We start from the raw sequence: 21,664 nt of genomic DNA on the forward strand, positions 1-21,664 counted from the left end.
ATCCGTTCGCTTTATTGTATCACCGCCCTGAGACACAGTGAAGAGTGGGCATAAGAGCCTTAAATAAAATAAATGGCTAAACTGGCTGGCGGCGATGATGCCTGATGTGGCACGTCTCCATCGCACGGAAGGGCAGTTTGCGTTACCGCTTGCCCCTTGCAGAGGCATCCAGCTTGAGCTGCCTCTGTGTGAGCTACACGCAGCGGCACTGGCCTCAGCCTCTGCTGGGGGCGAATCGCTTTGCTGGGTCTCTGAGGTGGTTGGGAGCAGTTGCCCATCAAACATCTCAAATCATAAAGCAGGTTAAAGTCTGGAATAGGTCACAGGGAAGGGGGTGAGGACCCCTTGAGATATCCCTGGCCCCCACCCATTTAGCCAGGAGACATACTAGTGATGCTCAATAAGCAACAGGCTAGGCTGTCTGCCCATCTAAATAGTGACTTTTTGCTGTGTAGCTGTTTTAAAAGTCACAAACTGGCAGGAGCAGGCTCTGGTGAGCGAAGGCAGAGCTGGCCACCTGAGTCCCTCCTCATGAGCTGGACCCAGTGGAGGAGTCCAAGGCATCGGAAGGAGAGCGGGGGCAGGCTCAAGGCCCTCTGTCTCGCTGCCTGACAGAGATGACCTAGGGGAGAGGCTGAAGACCAAAGCTGAGTAGCAAGCTCAAAGGGTGAGCGGCTGGGTGGAGAAAAGAAGTGAGGCATGATACCAATACACCAGACCAACAACATGCAAGGTTTCAGCTCTTTTTTTAATTGACCTCATTTCCTGGCCTTCCCTTTACCTCAGCATTTCTTTCTTGAAAACCAAAAGTTCTGTGGCAGTACTTTTTGGAAACAGCTGTTGGAGGTCATACGGGGGGGGGGGGGGGGGTGTTTGTTGGTTAGCTATAAATAAAACACGGCCTCATAAAGTGCATTCTCTGGGAGGCATCCAGGAATCTGCAATGGAACAAAATGGAAGCAGTCAGAAAGTCCAATCAGCTCAGTTGCAAAGACACGCCATGCAGAAAAAGGATAAATTGTGTGAGCACAGCAAAGGTCATTTATCACAGAGAGCCCACTAAACGAAGTAAAGAAGACCACCCGGCCATCCTAATTGGGAGAGACCACCTTACAGAGGCCCTGAAGTGTTGCCCACCCAGAATAACGTAGGTGGGGTGAAGCTGGGAAACGGGTTCACAACAACCTTGCAATGTAGGCCAACTGCAAACAGGAGGCTGGGCTGAGGCCCAGAAGCCAGCAGAGCGCAATGCTGCAGCGATGCCTCCCTGCGGATTGGGTCGAACTAGGGGAGCAGCACCGGCTTGCTGGCTCTCTGGGGCTACCTCTGGGGCTGAAGAATGAGACGGCCTCCCCTGCGCTCGTCACTTACCGGGCACGGCTTGCCTGTCTCAGAGGCTCCTTCGCACTGCGCATTGCGAGGTCCAAGAGAAAGTCCCCCCGGGGCCGACCCTCGAGGAGCCAGGCAGCGGGCGGGCACGGCACGGCACGGCACGGCGCGGCGGCGGGGAGGGCCCGAGGGGGCTCGGCCTCCGCCAGGAGCGGAGCAGGCCACACGCGGCCCCCGGGGGCTCGGAACAGCCGGGCCGCGGGGAGGCGCCGCACGCCACGACTCTCGCTGCCCCGCGGCCGGACTGCAGCTCCCGGCGCGCCCCGCGGCCGGACTGCAGCTCCCGGCGCGCCCCGCGGCGCGCGCCTGGCGCTTCCAGTCTCGCCGGCGCGGACGGCGCTGTGAGTCGCGGGCACCGGGCACGACGCGCTCGCCGCTCCCGGACTTGGTCCGCCGCGGCCCGGCGCTCGCCCGGCCGTCCCTCGCAGGGGCCATGCGGCTGTCCCTCCTGCTCGCCGCGGCGGAGAAGGCCGCAGTGCACCGGGGCTACCGCTACGGCATGAACCGGCCCGGGTCGGTGGCCGACAAGCTCCAGAACCCGCCGTGGAGGCAGCGCAAGAAGGTGTTCGTGGAGCCCATCCGCGACGAGGACTGGAAGGTGTTCCGCGGCGACACGGTGCGTCTCTGGCCGGGATCGGCCGGAGGGCCCTGGCGCGGGATGGGAGCCGCCCCGGGGGTTGGCAGCCCGATCCTTGGCTGCGTCCTCGCACTCTCCCGGGGGCTGCCTTGGAGGCTTCTCGGAGGCCACGCGGGGGGGCCCGATCGCCTTCCGGGCGCTGCGGCCTCGGGAGGAGCCCCCTCCACCCTCGGGCTTCCTGAGCTGCTGCCCAGGGGGCATCTCTTCCCCTGGGTGTTTGGGTCAGCCGGCTGACTGTTTGCTTTCACGTGCCTTAGGATATAGTCACATCTGTGCTGGCCACCTTAAAAAGCATCAGAGCTATAAAATTAAGGTGCTGCACGAACTAATTGCAGTACCATGATAACGAAGTGAGAGGGGACCTGCTAGCATAAGTCAAGGAAAGCCCGTGTGAGTGCGTGCATTTCCCAGGCGGGTTGGATACCCGTGTCCATTTTTGCCTCTGGGCTTAGATGTGGGAGGGGACAGATGCCACCGCTGAGAAGGCTGTACATGGAAACTCTCTCCGGGACTTCTGAATTTGTTCTGTTCTGCATTGGTTACTGTCTGCTGCCTTCAGCTCACAAAAATAAGCTAGCAGATACTTTAAAACCCCAAAACAATGTCCTTCCCCCACTGTCAGAGGCAGCCAGGGTCCAGGGCCCTGACCTTTCTCCTCACAACACATCTTCTTCCAGGTCCAGATCCTCACTGGGAAGAAAGACGTCGGTAAACAAGGGCTGGTGATTCAGGTCATCCGGGAACGGAACTGGGTGGTGCTGGAGGGGCTCAACTTGGTAAGGCCATGGCTGTGGGCACAGCGCAGCCTGCACAGAGTGCAGGATGTGTCCCCTGTGTGACCAGGACAGCCCTGCACCTGCTGCTCCTGACCTGCATGCTGGCTGGACCAGTTGCAGGAGGGCAGCCAGAGATGGGAGAAGGTGCCCGAGTGCATGAGGGGGCTTGCAGGACTGCGGACAAAAGCCCCTCGGGCCCTAACCTAGAGTCAGCTCAGGTTCTCTCAGTTCAGGGTACCATTCCTGGGCTCCCATTCCCACTTCATTTCTGACTTGACTCAGCCCCTTCTGCTTAGAACCCATGGGACAGCTTCTCTCAGAGCTGGCCTAGCAGAGCAACTGCTTTCAGGGTGTCTTTCAGGGGCAGGTTCTAGGCAGACACCCCTACAGCTTTCTCCATATTGGGGGTGGCGGGGCTGCAGCCCTCCCTACCTGGCAGGCAGTGGCTGTGCTTCCTGCCGGAGCCCCTCTGCCACCCGCGGGCACGGGAGATCCTTGGCGTGGCTCATCTTAGCTCTGCTCGTTCTCCCCCAGCATTATCGCTACGTGGGCAAAACTAGCTCTTACCGTGGGACGTACGTGGCCAGCGAAGGCCCGCTGCTGGTGCGGCAGGTGGCCCTGATTGATCCTGCCGACAGGTAAGCAGGCAGCCCTGCGGTCACACGGGGTGGAAACAAGAATTGCACGCAGATCGATCGTTCCCAGGGGAAGCAAGAGCCCCCTTCTGGCTGGGGAGGGTGCCTACCTGCCTCAGGGCAGATGGCAGCATCGGGGCGCTGTTCCGCGTCCCGCTCTGCAGCAGGCTGCGCAAGCATTTGAAACCAGGTCCCACTTATGCCTTAGTCCACCTTGCCTTCCTAGTCTTGTTTTCAATAGTTTCTGCCTCTGGACATGGGAATGCCAAGGGACTCCTGAGTGGGTACAAATCTGTTTTTAACCAGCTAGCAGAATCCTGCAGCCTTCGGAAGTTTTCCCTCCTAGCTCCGCATCAGGCGGTTGGGCCATTTTTGCCGGTCTGTGCTCTGTCACCCTAGGCAGCCCACAGAGGTGGAGTGGCGCTACACAGAAGAGGGCGAGCGAGTGCGCGTCTCTCTCAGGACTGGTAGGATCATCCCCAAGCCACCGGAACAGAGGGAAGACGGCATCATTCCTGAGCAGTGGAAAGGTGAGTGGCTGCTCAGCAGGGGGAGCGTGTGTGGTTTCCGCAGGGCCATGGGCAGCTTGGGTGGCAGAGGAGGAGCGGCAGCTTCAGTGCAGCTGTGCCATTTTTAAAGTTATTTTCTATCATCATGAGGAATCAAACCTTGGAAATAGGCTGCACAGCAGCTCTCCAAATCCACACCATGTTAGAAGCAGGTTATGTTTTCTGATTTATTAAAATCCTCTCTGCTTTCCTTCCCATTTGTCTCCCTCTCCATGCCGACCCAGACGGCCCGAAGGACACGTCGGTGGAGGAAGCCCTCGCGAAGACCTACGTCCCCTCCTTGAAGACGTTCCAGGAAGAAATCATGCAGCTCATGGGGATCGTTGAGACACGGTGCTTCAGGAAATCTTACTGGTATTAATGGTTGCGTGAGGCAGCCTGGTCAATGGAAGACATTCTGCCCCTTCGAGGGCCGGGGTCTCCTAAGCCCCCTTTGAAATCTGCATTAATAAAGCTTTTTTGCCCTGAGGATCTCCCCCGCTCCATCTCTCAGCCTCTTACCAAGCTGCAGGGTAGAGCTTGTTCATGGGAGAGTACACATTCACGGAGATACCAGCAAATTGCACACGCACTCTTTGTCCCGCATGTCAGCCCTGTCTCCGGCCTCACATTTCAAAGCGTGGCTCCGTGAGAGGAACTGCTGTCGTAAGGTCCGCGGCCCCTTTCCTGCTCCGTGTTGCCGTTCTGCAGCTCCCTCCCTGGGGTCCAATGCTGCGGAGGAGCACAGGCAGGCCTCTCCATTTCCCTTTGGGACCAGGACAGCTACTCCCCTTTGCTGCTTGCCGGCGTGCCCAGGAGCATGGCGTTCAGTTCTGTCTTTGCTGCTACCAGCACCAAATTCCTGGGGGAGAAGGCAGGATCGAAGAGGGGGATCAGCTCGCACCGGAAACCTGTTGGGGGAGCAGAGGAGTTGGAGGGCCTGTGCTGAGCGCGCTCTGTCCCTTCAGAGCCTGTCGCCAGGCTCTGCGCTGAGTGGCTTGTGCCGGGCATCCGCCGGCGCAAAACGGAGCGCTGAGAAGCGGGAGCTCCTGCCTGAGGCGAGTGGGCCCAGTCAGTCTGAACATGCCAGCGTTTGCACAGGTGGCCGGGCCACCCTGGGATGCGGGCAGGGGCTGGCTGCTGGCACATGCATGCGAGAGCCTTGCCCAGAATCCCCCGCCTGCTGGGTGCGTGCAGAGGTGGCGCCGGAGCGGGAGCGGGGCCTCCCTCGGGCAGGACCGCGTGCCAGCAGACCGCCCCAGGGCCGCACCGGCTGCTGCCAGCCTCCGTGGACGTGTGGCCAGAGGAGACCCAAAGCAGGCCTCGGCAAGCCAGGCCTCGCGCTCCTAGCCGGCTCTTCTTCAGGCGCGGCTCCACACCTGGTGGTCCGGGCGCACGGGCAGAGGTGCGCAGCACCTGGCGTGACGTCCCAAGGGAGATCGGGTGACTCGCCCCAGCAGCTGTGGGCCAGGTCCTGCCCTCTCGTCGAGGACTTCTGGTCCAGGGCTCCCTACCTTGCTCCTGCAGGTAGATCATGCGGTCGACCAGGATGAGGGTCTCCACCAGGGGCGCGAGGAGGAGGGCCAGGCTGAAGAAGGCCACCACCCTCTGCTGCTGGGCCAGCATGGCCTCCAGCGGAGCCGTGTCCAAGGGCACGTCCGGGCTCATTCCGAGACGTGCCAGCCCCAGGCGGGCATACCTAGCGTGGGAAGGCAGGGAAGCCATCCTGAGGGGGTGGAGGCCCGAGGGGCGGTGACGCCAGGCCCGACATGCCAGCTGCGCCGGGTCAGAGCTGAGGAGGGAAGCGCAGCTCCCAGCAAGGGCTTCGTGGGCTTCTTGGCCCAGTTCCAGGATGCCTCTGGGCCCCAGAGGATGTGGACTGGGGCCCCGCCAATGATCCCCAGGGTGGGCCCTTCCTGGTGGGTGAGGCTACGGCTCCCCCCAGGGTGTTTGGGTGGGCAGCCCAGCTGTGCGGATGCCTCTGGCTGCAGCCTCCTCCCACGTCCTTGCCCCCAGGAGCTGCCTACCACGGAGGCGGCAGCCACACGCACCCCCCCACTCACTCTTCGAAGCTCAGGGTGTGGGCCTTGGCGATGGTCTGCACCCCCAGGCGCTTCTTGGCCGGCTCCGCTGCACGTATCACTGTCTCCAGCACGGCCCGGAAGCCGTGTCCCCTCAGCGTTGGGCTGTCGAGCCGAAGCCGCAGGACATAGTCCTCGAGGGCGTGGCAGGCCCCTTCGCGGGCCTTGTAGGAGAGTTGGTGGCCAGGCAAGCCGGCCACCCAGGCGCTCAATGGGTAGCCGTACTCCGGAGGGCCAGGCATGGGGAGCGGCAGGCAGGGGCCCAGGCCCGGTGGCCTGGGGGCCTCCTTTGTGGTCAGCTTCATGTAGCAACAAGCCACAGAGGTGATCCCCACCACACGTGGGCAGCGCACAAACTGCCGGAGGAGGGCCACGCTCAGGTCCCCACAGGCATGCAGTCCCGTGAGCAGCAGCTGCTGCCCCCCAGCAGGAGCGCGTGGGGGGGCAGGGGAGTCTCTGCTGCCCCCTGCCAAGAGCCTGTGCCCAGGGGAGGCTGGGATCTCTCCTCCAGCAGCTGCTCTGTCTCCCTCAGGAGAAATGGCGGGTTGGCAGCCCTTCTCTTCACCACCGTCGGGAATCTTGGAGTGGGAATGGAGAGCTACGGCTGCTCCAGAGGATTCGTGCGCTCCGCTGCCCAATGTGGGGCCAACCCCTTCCTCCCCACAACAGTGTAGCAAGCTCAGGAACTCCTGCCATGGGGCCAGTGGGTTGACCCAGCCCGTCACATGGTTCGGCCCCTGGAGCAAGAAGCTGTCTGAGGTCTATAGGGAGGCAGAGCAGACAGATCAAGGGTGGCTTGAAGCACAAAATACCGAGGAACTGATGAGGCTGAAGCAGGGCGGAACCAGCCAGGCCCTCGAGCTCGCTCTGCCCTGCATTCGCAGTGGAGGCCCCGCTTTGGGGACGCTGGGCAACTCGCTCCCCTCCCACCCCACCTCGCTCCTCAGACTGCCCTGGACGGGCTGCCAGGAGTCCAGAAGAAACTGCAGTTCAGATTCTTCACTGGAGGGCCCTGATCTTACTAGCCCGTTGTGTCCACAACACACGTCCAGGTGTAATGCTGGCCTGGAGACCACAAGCACAAAACTGTCCCCCCGCCCCCCCCCCGCAGCAATGAGTTCCAGGTTGGCTTCACCCACTGAGCTTCCTGCGCTCCCCCTCCTGACGGCCAGCCAGGCCTGCTCTCCAACACGCCCCATCTCCAGAGGCGTTACCTCATCGCACCTGAGGCTGCTCGGCCTGCTTCTTCTTCAAGGTCTCAATCAGCTCACGATCGAACCTGGTGGCCTCCCTGACCAGCCGGGGATCTCCCTCAATGGCAGTGACGGAGAGATGGAGACCAAAGGCCAGGTAGCGAGACAAGTGGCCCTGTGCCGGGGACACAGCCAGATGCTCAGGGTGCCCCTGGCCTGCCAGCTTCGCCGGGAGGCAGCCAGCTGCGGGGCTTTCCCGTGGAGCACGTCACCCGCCACGACATCAGCCCGACATGCTCCCTTCAAAGAGGGTCCACGTCACGCCTTGCAGTCGCCGTTACAAGCACAGCCACGAGGCGCCACGGGTCACCCTTTGGGGCCCCGGCAGACTCACCTGGCCAGAGCCCACATCGACGATGCAGCGGCACCCAGTGATGTCACTGAGCTGCTTCACCACCTGCGGAAAATGAGACACCCAGCTCAGCAGCCTGGAGGGCCGGGAAGGCCCAGCCACATCCCTCGGCTGCCTCTCCCAGGAGAGGATCAGCAGCAGCTAAGAGTACCACAGCCAGCCAGACATCCCAATGGAAGGCCCACAGGCAGGCAGACGGGCAACAGTGGTCCCCCACCCACACTTCCCGGTGACTGGAGAGTGCCACCTTGGCCTGGAGGCGGCAAAGAGCCATCCAGGGTACCAAGAGCCTGGCTATCAACAGCCTTCTCATCCACCAAGCATCCGCCAGGCCCTACCATTCTAACAAAAGGTTTTCTTCTCCACTTGCTCCAAACCAAGCAGTTTTGCACACCTCCACCATGTCTCTCCAATTCTCAGCAAAGCTGGGGAGTGACTCCTACAGTAGGACGGGGATTGCTTCTGCCTTCCCTCCGTAACCTTTGGCTCATCTGCTCACTTGCCTCACCCCCGCAGCCTGCTTCCCCAACCCGACGGGGAGCCACACCTGCCCGAGCTTTTGGATTTCATGCTGCTTCTTGGGTTTCACGTGCTTCCGGAAGACGGGATGAAGTTTGCAGCTCTGGCACGGATTCTCCTGGAATTCCTCAGGCCTCCTGCCCCCCGAAGGCTGTGCATGGCCACTGGGTCTTCTGGGGAAGGCCAGGGAGTGGGCAGTGGCTTTGAAGGCCAGAAGGGAGAGAGGCCACACGGAGCTGTAACTGAACAGGACAGGCAGGGTGAAGCTGCAGGTGATTCAGATGCTGTGAGGCAAGCTGTGTGGTTAGCTCAGGGCTGTTGCAGGAACAACCGTGTGGAACAGGCCCAGGGCTTGGGCATTGCCTGCTTTCCGCTGCAGCCAGCAGGGCTCTGGGTTGGGCACGCAGGGCTAAACCGCCCAGCTCCAGCAGCTGCGTGTGGCCATTCCAGGGGCCTGAGAGGCAGCTGCAGGGGAGGCAGGCAGGCTGGACTCCGCAACTCCTTGCAACATACAGGCAATGGCAGTGTGGGAGCTCAACCCTTGCTACGGGTTGCCTGGCACAGGCCCAGCTGCAAGAGGCAAGAACCCCTACCTGGCTTCTGCAGAGCCGCTGTGTTCCAGCAAAAGGGCAGCAAGCTGTGGGGACGAGAGGTCAGCCAAGGCTGCTTGCCAGGAAGGAGGAAGGCTGCCCCACAGGTTGTCTGTGAAAAACTCCTGCCAGAGGCAAGAGTGGCAATGGAATTAGCGGCGACGGGAAGACCCCAGCCGAGGCATCACTCCGCGCAAAGCGACGCGGCACAGCCGGGGATCACGGGCCCGGCGCTCTCAAGAACAGAATCACGCCCCCCCGCGCAGGATCGGGCCCAAGGCCCACGGAGCGGCGGCCTGCCCCCACGGCGGCCAGCCGGCTGCCACGGGGGTCCACGAAGGGGGCCGGAGCGCGGCAGCCCCTAGGGTCCGCGCACGGGCATGCGATCCCGGCCCCGGGGCAGCGCAGAGCCGTCAGCCCAGCGCTCCTGCGCGGCCCCTCCGCTCCCCTTGGGGGCCGCCCCGCACGCGCTCCCCCCACCCGGGCCGAGGCCTACTATGATGTAGGCGTCCGTGAGGAAGCTGTACAGGGAGAGGACGCGGGTCAGGTTCGCGGCGAGGAGCTTCCGCGCCTCCAGAGAAGCGCCGCCCATGGCAGCGGGGGCAGCCCGGCCGGGCCGAGGCCGCGGCGAGTCCGCTCCCGGGCGCCGCTGCCCGGCGCCGTCGGGGCCCCGGGGCCGCTTGCCCCTCCGGAAGGCGAGCGGCGCGGGCGGGCCCCGTCGCCATAGCAACCGCGGCGGCGGCGGGGCCGGGCCAGCGCTCGGCGAATGGGCTCCGCCGCCGCGAGGGAAGGGGACGAATCACGCGCGTCCTCGCACAGCCGCGCGTGCGTGTTCGCCGTGCACCCCCGGCGGGGCGCGTGCGCACTCTGGCGGCCAGGTCGGTCCCTTTCCGGAAGTTTCCAACGAGGCGCCGCTCTAGGGCGCCACCGTCTGTGAGCGGAGGGAGGGGCTCGGGTGGTTCCGCTTCCGGCATGGCGGCGCTCCTTCCTGCCGCTCTTTGTGTGCGGCCGCCCGCGGAGCGGCGGGGCGGCGGTGAGGCGCGCGCGGGAGGATCGGGGCGCCTTGGTAGGTGGGAGCCTGTCCGTGTGTCCCGCCCCGCAGGGTTGCCCTGCCTGCCCCGATCGCCCCGGCTCCGGGCCACGTGTCGCCTTCGCGATGGGCTTGATCTACAGGGGGCTGGGGATGAGGGGCCTTGTAGTGCGACGATCCTCATGCAAACGCGCCTCCCGGGCGTGGGGGTCCCGGGCGGCGCGCCCCCTCGGCCCTGGCCCGCGGGAAGTCCCGGGGCGTGCGGGAGGGGTGGGGGCTGTCCGTGCGCCCGCGGCTTCTTTCGCGGGACTGCGGATCCAGGGAAGGGGCTGGTGAGCAAGCCTTGCGTGGCCCGCAGCCTCAGAGCAGGGGTCGGTGGATCAGCGGGGGTGGGTCACGCAGGCAGCCCCTGCGGGCAGCCTGCAGCCTGCCGCTGTGTCCGTTGAATGTCCTGTATGAATAAAAAGTCTGAAACCTGTTCGATTAGTACTGATCTGTCTGTTCAGCCCTTGCCCTCCGTTTCTTGTCCGTCTTTCTGAGTTTTTGCTACATTGCACTCCAGGGTGTCAGTTGAGGGCTGTCCCCCTCTGGTTGCTGGGGTTGCACTATGATGGCATGCATGAGTGCTGCATGTGTCATGAAGTTGCATGGGGTGGGGGCAGGTGTCCAGGGTCAGTGTGTGGAATGAAGTGTGTGAGAAGTGAGAGAGGATGAAATACTGGATCACTCCTGCCCATGCAGCAGACAGCACCTGTTTCTGAGCTGAGGAAACCTGGGGAGCAGCTGCCACGGGCTGCTACGGGCAGCATATCCAAGGCATCTGGAGTTGCCCATTTCAACCCCGTGTCACCTGGAATGCAACTTGCCGGGGTTGCCTTTCTGTGGGACTATTGGCCCTCCCTCCATTTAGCCCATTGAAAGTGAGCTGGACACCTCCCTTTCTTCCTCTAGAGTGGGTGGGCATTTTGCCTTACATGGCTGACTGCTGGCTGCAGCTGTGGGCGGACGAGTCTTGCCTAGGAAGGTGCCAAACCGCTGTGGTTTGTTGATGCAGGAAGCAGAAGCAGTGCGTTACCCTCAGTCAGACACTTGGTGAATCCCGCTTTGTCCTGTTGACACGGAGGGTAGAGCAGCTCTCGGCTTCGGTGCTGTCCCCAGCCTGCCTCGTGGGTTTCAGGAACGGAGGCTGGTACCTTAGACGTGCAAAGCAGATGCTCTCCTGCGGAATGGTGGCCCTTTCACTTCGGGTAGTTCAGGTTCCAAAAACCTCAGCTTCAGTAACAAGTCTGCACAAGAAGGAACTTCCTGGAACACTTAGGCTTGGGGCCTGGTGTTTGCGTGGAGAAGTGAGGTTTTTCCCAGGATTGATGGAGTCTGACCCTTCTGTCTGTTATTTCTCTAGTTTAACATGTCCATCGCTGTGCCGCTTGACCTGGTCTCCTTCAAAAGTCACTCGCTCGCTGTACTTCCCCCATGGTAACCGCGTTCGTTGGGCACCATGTCGGATCTCATGATCAACATAGAGACAACCATCGTTCGCCCCTGTGCAAAAAAGGTGCCGGAGGGCAAGAAAAAGCATGAGCGCTTTGTGAGGCGCCGCCACTTCCTGGAGAGGAAAGGCTTCTTGAGGCAAAAGCAGTCGCCGGGACAGCTCCCCTTGCCAAAGCGGGATGCCTCTTGTGGGCGCCCGGGGACAGAGGAGGACCGGAAAAGGCAGAAAGTGGACAAGCACGTACGGCCCAGCGGCCGGCCTCTGCCGCGGGACGGCTCGGCCCAGCGACCTAAAGCGCTTCCCAAGGAGAACTTCGGCCATGGCAACATCAGAGGCTCCCGCCCCCAGGCCCCGCCCCCTGCCGGGATCCCCTCGTCCGCGTCAGGTAGAAGCGGGAGCGGCTCGGCAGAGCACAGCGGGGCCCAGGCAAACTGTGGCGGTGTGCGGAGGCCTGATCCCAGAGCCAGCCTGCTGAGCGAGTGCGAGAGTGCCCTTCCCACGGCCCCGGCAGCAGGGAAGCCCAGCAAGATGGTGGCCATCGACTGCGAGATGGTGGGCACGGGGCCCGGAGGGCGCAACAGCGACCTTGCCCGCTGCAGCGTGGTCGGCTACCATGGGGACGTGATTTACGACAAGTACATCCGGCCCCTCAGCCCCATCACCAACTACCGGACCCGGTGGAGCGGCATCAAGAGCCATCACATGAAGAATGCGCTCCCCTTCAAGGCGGCTCAGAAGGAGGTGAGGGGGCTCCCCTGGCCTGCTGCAAAAGCCCTGCAGATCCTGGCTGCTTTGGGGGCTCGTGGCTTTTCGGGGTGGCAGGTGTCCTTCCAGCAGCCCCCAACCTCAGCGCATTGGCCCACTTCAGAGTCAGTTCCTTTGATGCAGCTGCCCAAAATTGGCCTGCTGGAGGCCGCGGGGATGTGTTTGGGTGCCGCAGTGCTTCTTTGCCGGGTATGTTTCTGCATCTGGCAGATCCGGGAAGGCTTGCGGGTAGCTTCATTCCCCAAATGCCTGCTCTGCAGGTGAAAGGGACGTACTGGGTTGGCTGCCGGAACAGCGGCTTCCCTGCTGGCCTCTTTGGCGGGCTTCCTCCACAATGCGCTGCGCGTGGGAGCTCCAATGCCTGCAGGTGGGCCAGCGGCAGAGGCCGCAGCCCTGCCTTCCTCCCTCTTGGCATCACCATGGCTCCTTGGGCGGTGGGCCGCTGCTGCAGGCGTGGCAAGCAGAGGGGAGCAGAGAGGCAGAGGCTGCCAGGGCGAGGGGTGCTTCCTCTGAGCGAGAACCGGCGCTGTGCAGTCGGTGCATCTCGGGGACCAGAGGTCACCTGTGGCCTTCCCAAGCAGCGTCCTGTGGGAGTCCCTGTGGGGATGATGGGGTGGGAGCAATGAATCAGCATGCCGTGCTTGTCCGGCCCCCAGGGTGCGAATGGGCTTCTTCCTCTCCCAGGCCTGCTTACATTCTCTCCGGCTTTCTGGTCTTGACTCAGGGTCTCTACCTCACTCTCTGCTCCGCTCGCCTTTCAGATTCTCAAGCTCCTCTCTGGGAAGATAGTTGTTGGACACGCCATTCACAATGATTTCAAGGCTCTCAAGTACTTCCACCCCAAATCCTTGACCAGGGACACTTCCAAAATCCCTCTGCTCAATCGCAAGGCCGGATTTCCTGAAAATGAGTCGGCCTCTCTCAAGCGCCTCACCAAGCAGCTCCTCCACAGAGACATCCAGGTAACGGGCAGACGCGGGCCTGGAGGCGTCTTCTCCGGAGGTCTGTCCTTGGAGCCCCGGCTTGCCTCTGCCCTGTGGAACAGACCGGGGGGGCCGTTTTGTCCACCGGCCCGAGCCTGCACACGCTGCCCCGGGTGACTCTGGGGACAAGGAGGCTGCCTGCACCACAGAGCTGCGAGGGGGCCATGCACCCTGCCGGTCGTATTCTCAGCCCCCCCTTGGGCACAGGGCCCCCTGGAGTGGGGCACGGCCTGTGGGTCCTGCCTCAGCCTGTCTCTTGCTTCCCCGCAGGTCGGCCCGAACGGCCACTCCTCCGTGGAAGACGCCCGAGCCACCATGGAGCTGTACAAGGTCATCGAAGCCGAGTGGGAGAGGCACCTGGCCGCCTCGCCTGCGCAGGACTGACTGTCCCGGGCCCCCGGATGGGCTCTGGCCAAGCAGCGAGCCGGCCTTGCGAGCTGGAGCGAGGACCCCGGGCGCCCCGCGGCGGTTTGGGCAAAGGGCACGTTGGGTTGGGGCGGGGCGGCGGGGAGAGGCAGGCAAGCGGGGGCGCAGGAGGGCGCAGCGGCATTGCGGGCTGCTGTGGGGGCACCATTACAGCGTCACTAATGGAGGCCGGTGTTGGTGTGTTCCTGGGGCGGCCTCTCAGCCCAGGCGTCTCCCCCTCCCCGCTTAAGGGGCGCGGGTGGTGGTGGTGTCTGCTTGGAGGGGAGGCGCTTGGTGAGCTGTGACCGGGGCAGCCGCTGGACCTCTCTAGCCGGGGCGGTCGTCCTCCGTGCCGCGCGTGTGGCGAAGCCTGGCGGGCGTGTGGATGGGCAGCTCCCCACCTGCAGCGACTCCCCACCTCCCCACCTGCAGGGGTGTGGGGCGGGTGTCCTGCCCTGCCCACGAACTGCACGGCGGAGCCATGCGGTCTGGGGTGGAGAGGATCTGGGGGTCTGCAGGCACTGGCATCTGACCCTAGAGGAGGTGTGTAGTCGCCGGAGCTCGAGGCCAGTGGCAGCCTTCTCCTCCATGAGAGCGTCTAGGCCTTCCCTTCTGCCCCAGCGCCTTCCGGCATCTTGAGCAAAAAAGCGGCGGGGGCGGTTCTCCAAGCCCCGGGAGGAACTGGCAGGTCCCCCAGCCTCCCTCGGCCCTGGAGGTAGCAGCGCAGTGCCTGCTGGACCAGGAGCCAAGCGCGGGGCAGGCGGCTTTGGGCAGGTGAGGCTCTGGTGATCCGGCCACTGGGACAGCCTGGGAAGGGCAGGGACCCTTCTGCAGGCATGAAGCTGCCCGGCTCTGGCTCTTCCTCCCCTTTTCTGCAATGGCTCTCAGGCCTGTTCTCGTTTCTTAAAAACAAACAAACAAACAAACAAACAAACAAACCTCTGGCCACCGCCTCCCTCCAGTTGTACAAGTTAGACTAATTTAGGCAAATTAACTAAACATTTGGGGTACACTCAGTTGCCCCCATTTAAAAAATCAGCAGTTTGTAATTGCACGGATCTTCTGCTTCAGCCGGTGGCCCCGAAACTGCCTTTATTTCCCCGGGGATTCCCCACCACCCGTGCTGCTTCCAAGGGCTGGTCAGCCAGACTCCACCTGTACTCTGCAAACCGTCACTGGGGAATTTTTCTGTCCCCCGACTCCCATCACTCAGGGTCCTTGGGTTTCTAATCCAGGTCAGAAGTTGAACCTCGCTCGTGTTGGCAGTGGAGGCGCTGTACCTGAAGGAGAACCAGTCGGCTGGCACATGAGGCCAGGGGCTGGGAAAGGGGCCATTCCCCTCTGTAGATCAGGAAGCAAGAAGGAAGTTCTGGTTGGGTACAAAGGCCCCTGGGGTGTCAAGGGTAACATGGATAAGAAGAAGCAACCGTTAATCCTGCGCCTTCCAATGTTCTGCAAGAGAGTGTTTCCTGGGCCGTGCTTATGCCCCCTTCCCTTCCTGGCTCCCCCGTCCCTTGCTGACCCGCACAGAGCCTGGGATCAGTCCAGGCCTCAGCCATGATGCTCCAGGCAGCAGTATCCAGGCCATCATCTTCTTTGTTTTTGATTCCAGTTTTAGAATTCTTAGTGGTGTTTACTGGTAAAAGCAGAGAGATCGTGAATGTGAGCCCAGACAGACTTGGGTTCCTTGCAAAATCCTCAAACTTTACTACAAATTCTTTTGAAAAAATTTTGAATTTATTTTTCAATCTAATACAAGTAAAGAAAAAATCATTCGACTAAAATAAAAACATATAAAATTAAACATATACTTAAATTTAAACATACAGTGCCTCCCCACAACCTGGACAGTAGGATACATTAGAAGAACTCATTCAAAGGTTCTTTCGGGACCTTTCCCCCTTCCAAAACTGCATTGAATCTCGACAGTTGAAGCCCCTTCACTTTTGAGCACATTCTCAGTAAATGCATCTTAAATCTCATTAAACTTACTTTTCTCTATATCCCCTTTTCTCACTTTAATATCCCAAGTTAATTTTACCTTCCTTTTTTTTGCTATGATTAATCTTGCAGCAGTTATTAACTTTGTTATTAATTCTCTATGATTTCAACTCTGTTGCTTGTGAAATATTGAAAACAAGGTCTCGAATGTGCGTTTTGGAAGAACCACACGGGAAAATTATTTCTTATACAGCTCCAAAGGGTCCGGAGGGTCCCCCTGAAACTTTTTCATTATACCTTGTATGTTATAATAACAGTAATTATGGATGGTTTTGTCTTTTGTCTGCCTGGGAATTGTTCTTTTTTAAAACAAAAATTTACTTACCAGCTGCCTTGGACAGATTTTCTTCTGCTTCCCTTGAAGGGCAAGACAGCGGCCTGGACGCGGGGCTGCCTGGCGGCCTGGAAGAGCTGCTGTTTCCCCCACGAGCAGCTGCTCCGAAGCTCACACTGCGCGCGCACAGGCTGGTGGCCGCTCTCGGGCCGTGCTCCTGCGCCAGGGCCACCGCGCTGCACTCGCTCCTGGAGCGTCTCCCCAGCAGCTGACGGTGTGGGCCTGCCTCGCCTGGGCGGCCAGGGGAGCGCATGGCCCCGGCCTGGGCAGCCCGGGAGGAGCTGCCAGCCCCTTGTCCCGCTGCTGGAGCCCGCGCCCTCTGCGTGGGCACACGTGGGACCCGCTTCCCTAGCAGTGGGCCGGAAGAGCAGGTGTGGCCACGGAGCCCCTCGCCCCCGCGCAGCACTGGGCCTGGAGAGGACGGGGGTCCGGCCCAGGTGGGTTTGGGAGGACGGATGCGGCAGGAGTGCAGGGCTGTCCTTGCCACCAGAGGCCGCTGGAGGCCGAGGCTGCTGGGCTCCAGGAAGCAGAAGCGGCCGCTTTGCTCCCCCCCCGTCCAGCCTTGAGTCCGCCGGGGATGGCGGGATTTGGGGGGTGCTGCGGAGCTGGCTAAAGGTTTTCCCCTAAGGGTGGGGAGGGGGACCCCTGGTCAGCCACGGGCCTGTCCCTTGGGCTGGCTCAGGAGGGCTCTGCCCGTGGGCCCCGCTAAGCGGCCAAAAAGCTGATTTCTCCTGCAAGAGGCGCTGCATCCGCTCAGCCCCCGCAGGGCCTGGGGTGCCGTGGGCTCTCTACTGCGTGGAGGGGGCTCTCCGGGGGCCCCTCCGGAATTGCATTCTGCGCAGGTCTCTGCAGTTACAGGAGCCTGAGGCACTTGCCCTCCGCGGCTTCTGCTGTGCTCTTTGTGCCTCGTGCAGCCATCCTGGGGCCCTTTGCTCGCCCGTGGGCATCACTGCCGCTGCCTCGGAGCAGTCTGCGTGGCTCCCCGGGCTGGGCTGGCTTCACGGGGCCGGCCAAGGAGCCTGGCTGGGGCAGCTCCAGCTCAGGGTCCAAATCTGAAGGCATGTGGCCCCCAGTGCGGGGCATCTCTTCCCCTCCCGTCTCGAAGAGCTGCCAGAAGACTGGCTGGGTGCTTCTGAACATGCCTGGAGGGCACTGGCCGAGCTCCCAGGCTGGAGGGCACCGGCCTGCCATGCCAGGCGTCCTGTCCGCTCATGCTCCCTGCCGGGAAATGGCTGGTGAAACACGGACAGAGACGGCGTTCCCAGGCGGAGGGCCAGGGCTGGAAGCCACTGCCTCTCCCAGGTGCCACTGCGGCTTCACCTCGCCGTGCAGGCCTTCCTTCCGCTTCGCCAGGCAAAGTGCTGATTGCTCATGGGGGTGCCCTCCCCGGGCACTCCTGGGTTCGAGCGAGGCCAGCCCAGGGGTGCAGGTGAGGGGGTCTGTGCCCCGCTCGCGCCCCCCTTCCCCCACGCAACCGGAGCCGCCTGGGATCGCGCCGAGGGCCCAGGAGAAATTCTGATTCTGGCAGGCCAGGCTTGTGGCATGTGGGATGAATTACGGTGCGGGGGGCTTGGCCGCTCCCGGCAGCCATGGCAAGGGCTCTATCACTGCCCCGGTCGCAGCTGCCTTGGCGGGGAGGTGAGGCTGGGCCTGTCCCAAGAGCCAGCCATTCCGAAGGCCCCCTGGAGGTTGATTTTGGGCTGCGGGGGTCTCACAGCAGGAGCTTGCAGGCAGCCGTGTCTGCCCCCTACCTGGCTAGAAGCAGCCCCCCCCCCCCCCCTGCACCAAGCTGGTTCACATTGGGGGCACCCCAAATTTGCTTTCCCGGCCGTGGGCCGTGTCCGCGTCTCCGGTTTCCAGAGCGAGCCGCTCCCCGTGCTTCAGCAACAGCTGCAGGCGCTCGCGCTGCCCCAGCCGGCTCCCCACCCCTCCGTCCTGGCAGGGGGGCGTGCGCAGCCCCTCCAGTTTTGTTTTCCGAAAAGGCGTGTTTTTCAGCTGGCCTGGAAGACCGAGGGAAGGCGCTGTGCTGACTCAGCCCTTTGGCAGCTCCCCGTCCGTTCGGGAGAATGGAGAGGACGACGGGCGCGCGCGCGCGACTGCCGGCACGCCATAAATCCATCGTGTGCATCTCTCGCCGCCGCCTTGGAGGAGGAGGAGGAGGAGGGGGGGGAGGAGGAGTCCTCTGGGGGACTCGCTTCCCGCCCCCCGTGCCCCACTGCGGCTCGCTCTGCTCCCGGCTCGACATCTTTGTGGGGAGCAGAAGCCGCTTCAGAGTGAGGCAGAGGAAGAGGAATGGCCGAGGGACAGGCTGCCGATGTGGACTAAGACGGCGGGAACGCTGATAGCAGGCTCCTGGGGCAGGGCCCCGTCCTTTTGCTTAAGCGGTACGCAGCTCGTGCCGGGGACACCCCACCAAGGGGATGCTGTAGGTGGCCCGGAGGCTCCGGCTGGGTCAGCCTGCATTTCAGGCTGTGGTGGGGAGCAGCTTGGGCACATCAGCTCCTCCTCCTCCGCCGCCGCCGCCTTCTTCACCCGCAGGTCGCCTCACTGGGGGGCCTCCGCACCCCGTCTTCCCCCGCTCACCAAGCGGGGCGAGCGCACCATGCCAGCGGCAAGGGCAGCCTCTGCCTGGGGCTCACAGCAACAGGCTCCTTCTCCGCCGCTGCCTGCAGAGCCCCCTGCCCCCGGCGTGTGGGATGGAGCTGGGCCTCTGCCATGGAGCGCTGTCTGTTTCCCCGGGAATTGTCCCAAATGCCCAGGGTGCTCAGGACGAGGCACGCTGCCCAGCACAAATTCTTCTTCGGTGCTTTTTCCTTCCTGGGCCGGGTCAGCCGCAGGTCAGAGCCGGCCGGCCAGCCAGATGCCCTTGGGAGAAGGTCTGTCGCTGGGGCTGGGACGGGGGCTTGTGCGGGGTCTCTGCACCCCGGCTGTGGACACCGCGGTTCTCCAGGCGGGGGCCTTGCCCAGAGGCAGAGGGGACCCTGCCTGGGGGCCGGGAGGGCTGCCCCACTGGAGCCCTTGCTGTGCCTTTGCCTGCGGGGAGCCCCAACTGCGTGTGGTCCTTGGCGGATTCTCACAACGGGGCTGTGATGTCGGCTAGGCTGAGAGTCAGCGACTGGCCCGTTGGCCTCTGTAGTCCATTGGCCACAAGGAAGTGGCCCTTTCTGTTCCCAGTCCCACACTGGAGCCTTTCCGGCTCTTCTGTTCCTGAAGAGCAAGTGCCCCGTGGATCCAGGGGCCCTTTGTGGATAAAAACATCCCCCCCAAGATCCCCCCGTGGAACACTCCTGCTGGCCGTGTCACGCCCGTTGCCAGCCAGCCCCGAAAGGCACCCAGGGCCCTGGTCTGGGGGTCCCGCCCTCGGCTTCTCTCGTGCTCGGCTTGGCCAAGGCTGTGTGGTCATCGGCTTGGGGTCTGACTGGGCCGGGGAAGAGCATCAGAGAGCCCCCACCCCGGCTGAGACCGGCATTCTCCCCCGCCAGGGCCGCCTTTCCAACCTCGGTGTGAGCCATTCATGTTGCGGCGCAGCCCTGGCTTGAAGGGAGCCCTTCGAACGCTTTAAAAGGGCAAGTGTGAAGGGGGCGGTGGTCCTGCTTGCGGCAACCCGGCTCCTCCGAGCCCCGGCCAGGGCCCGTGGGGGGCCTGCAGCCCTCCTGGGGTGGCGCTTGCTCGCGGATCGCTCCCTGCCCCCTCCCCTGCCCACATTAAGCCGTGCCCCCCCTCGCCCTCACCGGCTCCTGGCCTCTGTGATGTGATCCGTCTGCCGTGCCTGCCTGAGCCCGGGGGGCAGGAGGGGAAGGGTTGCTGAGAAGGCGCTGGGGCTGGGGCTAGGGCTGGGGCTGGGGGACTGTCCACTTAATCCAGGAGGCAAGGTTTGGGGGCAGCGGGGTCCTTCCTTTGTGTAACATAAAACCTTCCTTGTTGCCGTACAAGTAGACCCTCATTAAACTACAAAGAAGGAATGTCTTGTGAACAAGGACCAGAGAGGAGGGATGGAGCTGGGGGTGGGGGCCTTTCCCAAGGGTTGTGGGTATTTAGGGGGATGGGGTGGAAAGACATTAAAGCTGGAGGGAGGAGAGGAAGGGGCTGGGCTCAAACTTTTGCGTCTGGCCTCAATTTGGAGCCAATTAAATCTTGAAGGTTTACAATCCAGGTTATATAAATGTCCAATCGTTAAAAGTTTTTATGTCTTTGGAAATTGGAACCAGGCCTGGCCGGCCCCATCTTGTCGGCAGATGGTAGACGAGCCTTTCCTAATGAGGTGAAGGGGCCCGCGGGTGGCCCCTCCGCCCCAGCCGGCTCGGCTTTGTTGTGGGGGGCTGAAAGGAGCCGGGGGGCTTCTCCCCAGCTTCTGGGCACCGTGGTAGCCGGTGGGGCCCTGCTGGCTGTCAGTAGGGACCACGGAGAGAGCCTCTTCCGCTCCTCTTCTGGTGCCCCACGCCAGGCCTGCCATCCCGAGGATCCGCGCCAGGACGTGCGGGTCTGGAGCGCTCGTGGGGCACCTCTGAGCCACTTCCGCCCCCGTCCCGCTCCGGGACGCCTGACAGTCGCTCGGCAGGTCAAACCGAATCAGGCACAAGTGCCAGCAGGCCGCACTGCCACAAGCCGCGACAGGTGTGTGAGCCTGCCCTGGCCCGCCGCCGCCGCCGCCGTCTCCCCAGAGGCCCAGGTGACGCATCCTGCCACACTTGCCGTGTGGGTGAGCGCAGGCCCCGTCTGGGCATGCACGGCCCTGCCGTCACGCACGGGGCCCTGAGTGGCGCGGAGGCCACCCTGCCTGGCCCGGCCTGGGGGACCGGGTGCCGGCGCAGCACACCACCTTTGTCGCCAGGAGCGGAGCCCCCGGAGTGGCAGTGGCAGCAAGAGGGACGTCCCGGCCTGGGGTGTGGCAGAGCAGCTGAGACCCAGCCCGGAAGGGGCTCTCCCGGGTTTCCAGGGGCTCCAGAGGTGCCGGCCGGAATGGCCCTGCGGGCAGAGTGGACCCCCTGCGGTGTCCCCCGCCTTCCTTCTGCCAGGCCCTCTCCCAGCGCCTCAGCCTCGCCGCCGGGCCGGCCCGGATCCAGCTGGGCTGGGAGTGGCCCTTCCCACGCCGTGCGCTGATCTCACTCTGGCCCTGGTGACGCGGAGCTGGTTGTGGGCCCAGCCATCTGCCCTGCATTTCCCCTCCTGGAGCAGAGTGTGGAAATCCAGGAAAACATGATGTGGCACATTCCCGCAGCCACGCTCCCGAGCCTCAGCTTCAGCTGCACGGGCTGGCTGCGCCCGGCAGCGCCAGTGGGGGGGAGAGCCCCGCAGCACTCAGCTCCTGCAGGGGCCAATCCAGCCAAGCGGGGCAGGTGCTGGGCTGGGGCTGCTCCCCCCGGCCTTGCTCCCCCCGGTCCACAGAGAGCCCCCGGCCGTGCCATGCTTCCCCTGGCCGTCGCCCTTGGCTGGTCCTGCACAAAGGCTCTGGCAATCTCTGAAGTGGAAGAACGGTGCCGCGGCCGGAGCCCTTTGGCCCTTTCCCTGCTCCTCTGCACGTGGCCGGGCGCTGGCCGAGGGAACGCAGTGGGCTCCAGGGCAAAGCAGAAGCTCCGGGAAAACGTCGTTGTGGGAATGGCTGTGCCGGAGCAGGCTCCCCAAAGCAAAGCGAGCGGCTGGGGCTGCGCCCCTCTAGCCCCCCCCCCCCGTGGACTCCGCCGCCGCCTCTTCCCAGCCTCTGGCTGACCCGCCTTGCCGTCCTTCCCTGCTCGGGGCGCTTTCCTCCCAGTGGAGAGAGCAGCTCTGCAGGGCCCAACTGGCCGGCCGTGAATAACTAGGAGGGGCAGGAGAGCTCAGGGAGGGGGGAGGAGGGGGAGGAGGAGGAGGATGGGAAATGGGGGAAGGAGGAAGGAA

General features: G+C 63.0%; 3 protein-coding genes and 1 long non-coding RNA gene across 6 annotated transcripts; 2 read left to right on the top strand and 2 right to left on the bottom strand.

Moving 5' to 3' along the window:
* Positions 1 to 729: 729 nt before the first annotated feature.
* LOC123019629 lies at positions 730 to 1,586 on the bottom strand. The gene is made up of 2 exons (XR_006413943.1): positions 1,372 to 1,586; positions 730 to 938 (listed from the first exon to the last, which is right to left on the bottom strand). It is a non-coding gene; the product is annotated as an uncharacterized LOC123019629 (long non-coding RNA).
* Positions 1,587 to 1,716: 130 nt separating this feature from the next.
* Positions 1,717 to 4,474, top strand: MRPL24 (mitochondrial ribosomal protein L24). The gene is made up of 5 exons (XM_044422649.1): positions 1,717 to 2,005; positions 2,704 to 2,802; positions 3,337 to 3,440; positions 3,837 to 3,967; positions 4,231 to 4,474. The coding sequence occupies exons 1-5, from the start codon at positions 1,823 to 1,825 to the stop codon at positions 4,365 to 4,367; spliced, it is 654 nt and encodes a 217-aa protein (XP_044278584.1). The 5' UTR covers positions 1,717 to 1,822; the 3' UTR covers positions 4,368 to 4,474.
* On the bottom strand, positions 4,160 to 9,388 carry METTL25B (methyltransferase like 25B). 3 transcript variants are annotated; one of them, XM_044422647.1, is made up of 8 exons: positions 9,277 to 9,388; positions 8,784 to 8,905; positions 8,219 to 8,432; positions 7,654 to 7,716; positions 7,291 to 7,434; positions 6,049 to 6,827; positions 5,500 to 5,684; positions 4,160 to 4,847 (listed from the first exon to the last, which is right to left on the bottom strand). In XM_044422647.1, the coding sequence occupies exons 1-8, from the start codon at positions 9,370 to 9,372 to the stop codon at positions 4,831 to 4,833; spliced, it is 1,620 nt and encodes a 539-aa protein (XP_044278582.1). In that variant the 5' UTR covers positions 9,373 to 9,388; the 3' UTR covers positions 4,160 to 4,830. The 3 variants fall into 3 exon arrangements, with proteins under 3 accessions (XP_044278582.1, XP_044278580.1, XP_044278583.1); XM_044422645.1 differs by having other exon boundaries at positions 4,160 to 4,896; XM_044422648.1 differs by lacking the exon at positions 7,291 to 7,434 and having other exon boundaries at positions 4,160 to 4,896.
* A 368-nt stretch (positions 9,389 to 9,756) lies between these two features.
* Positions 9,757 to 15,783, top strand: ISG20L2 (interferon stimulated exonuclease gene 20 like 2). The gene is made up of 4 exons (XM_044422655.1): positions 9,757 to 9,846; positions 11,213 to 12,043; positions 12,829 to 13,029; positions 13,321 to 15,783. The coding sequence occupies exons 2-4, from the start codon at positions 11,309 to 11,311 to the stop codon at positions 13,432 to 13,434; spliced, it is 1,050 nt and encodes a 349-aa protein (XP_044278590.1). The 5' UTR covers positions 9,757 to 9,846; positions 11,213 to 11,308; the 3' UTR covers positions 13,435 to 15,783.
* Positions 15,784 to 21,664: the final 5,881 nt, after the last annotated feature.

The sequence above is a fragment of the Varanus komodoensis genome, unplaced genomic scaffold, assembly GCF_004798865.1.
Source record: "Varanus komodoensis strain SLA01 unplaced genomic scaffold, ASM479886v1 scaffold132, whole genome shotgun sequence".
In the NCBI taxonomy this organism is placed as follows: Eukaryota; Metazoa; Chordata; class Lepidosauria; order Squamata; family Varanidae; genus Varanus; species Varanus komodoensis.

Excerpts from the sequence above, each read along its gene's own strand:
- MRPL24 (XM_044422649.1), top strand. The coding sequence starts at position 1,823 with ATGCGGCTGTCCCTCCTGCTCGCCGCGGCGGAGAAGGCCGCAGTGCAC. Across the intron at positions 2,006-2,703 it reads AGGTGTTCCGCGGCGACACG|GTCCAGATCCTCACTGGGAA; the intron begins GTGCGTCTCTGG and ends ATCTTCTTCCAG. Across the intron at positions 3,441-3,836 it reads CTGATTGATCCTGCCGACAG|GCAGCCCACAGAGGTGGAGT; the intron begins GTAAGCAGGCAG and ends CTGTCACCCTAG.
- METTL25B (XM_044422645.1), bottom strand. The coding sequence starts at position 9,372 with ATGGGCGGCGCTTCTCTGGAGGCGCGGAAGCTCCTCGCCGCGAACCTG. Across the intron at positions 7,717-8,218 it reads AAATCCAAAAGCTCGGGCAG|GTGGTGAAGCAGCTCAGTGA; the intron begins GTGTGGCTCCCC and ends CATTTTCCGCAG. Across the intron at positions 6,828-7,290 it reads AGCAGGCCGAGCAGCCTCAG|ACCTCAGACAGCTTCTTGCT; the intron begins GTGCGATGAGGT and ends GCCTCCCTATAG.
- ISG20L2 (XM_044422655.1), top strand. The coding sequence starts at position 11,309 with ATGTCGGATCTCATGATCAACATAGAGACAACCATCGTTCGCCCCTGT. Across the intron at positions 12,044-12,828 it reads TCAAGGCGGCTCAGAAGGAG|ATTCTCAAGCTCCTCTCTGG; the intron begins GTGAGGGGGCTC and ends CTCGCCTTTCAG. Across the intron at positions 13,030-13,320 it reads TCCTCCACAGAGACATCCAG|GTCGGCCCGAACGGCCACTC; the intron begins GTAACGGGCAGA and ends GCTTCCCCGCAG.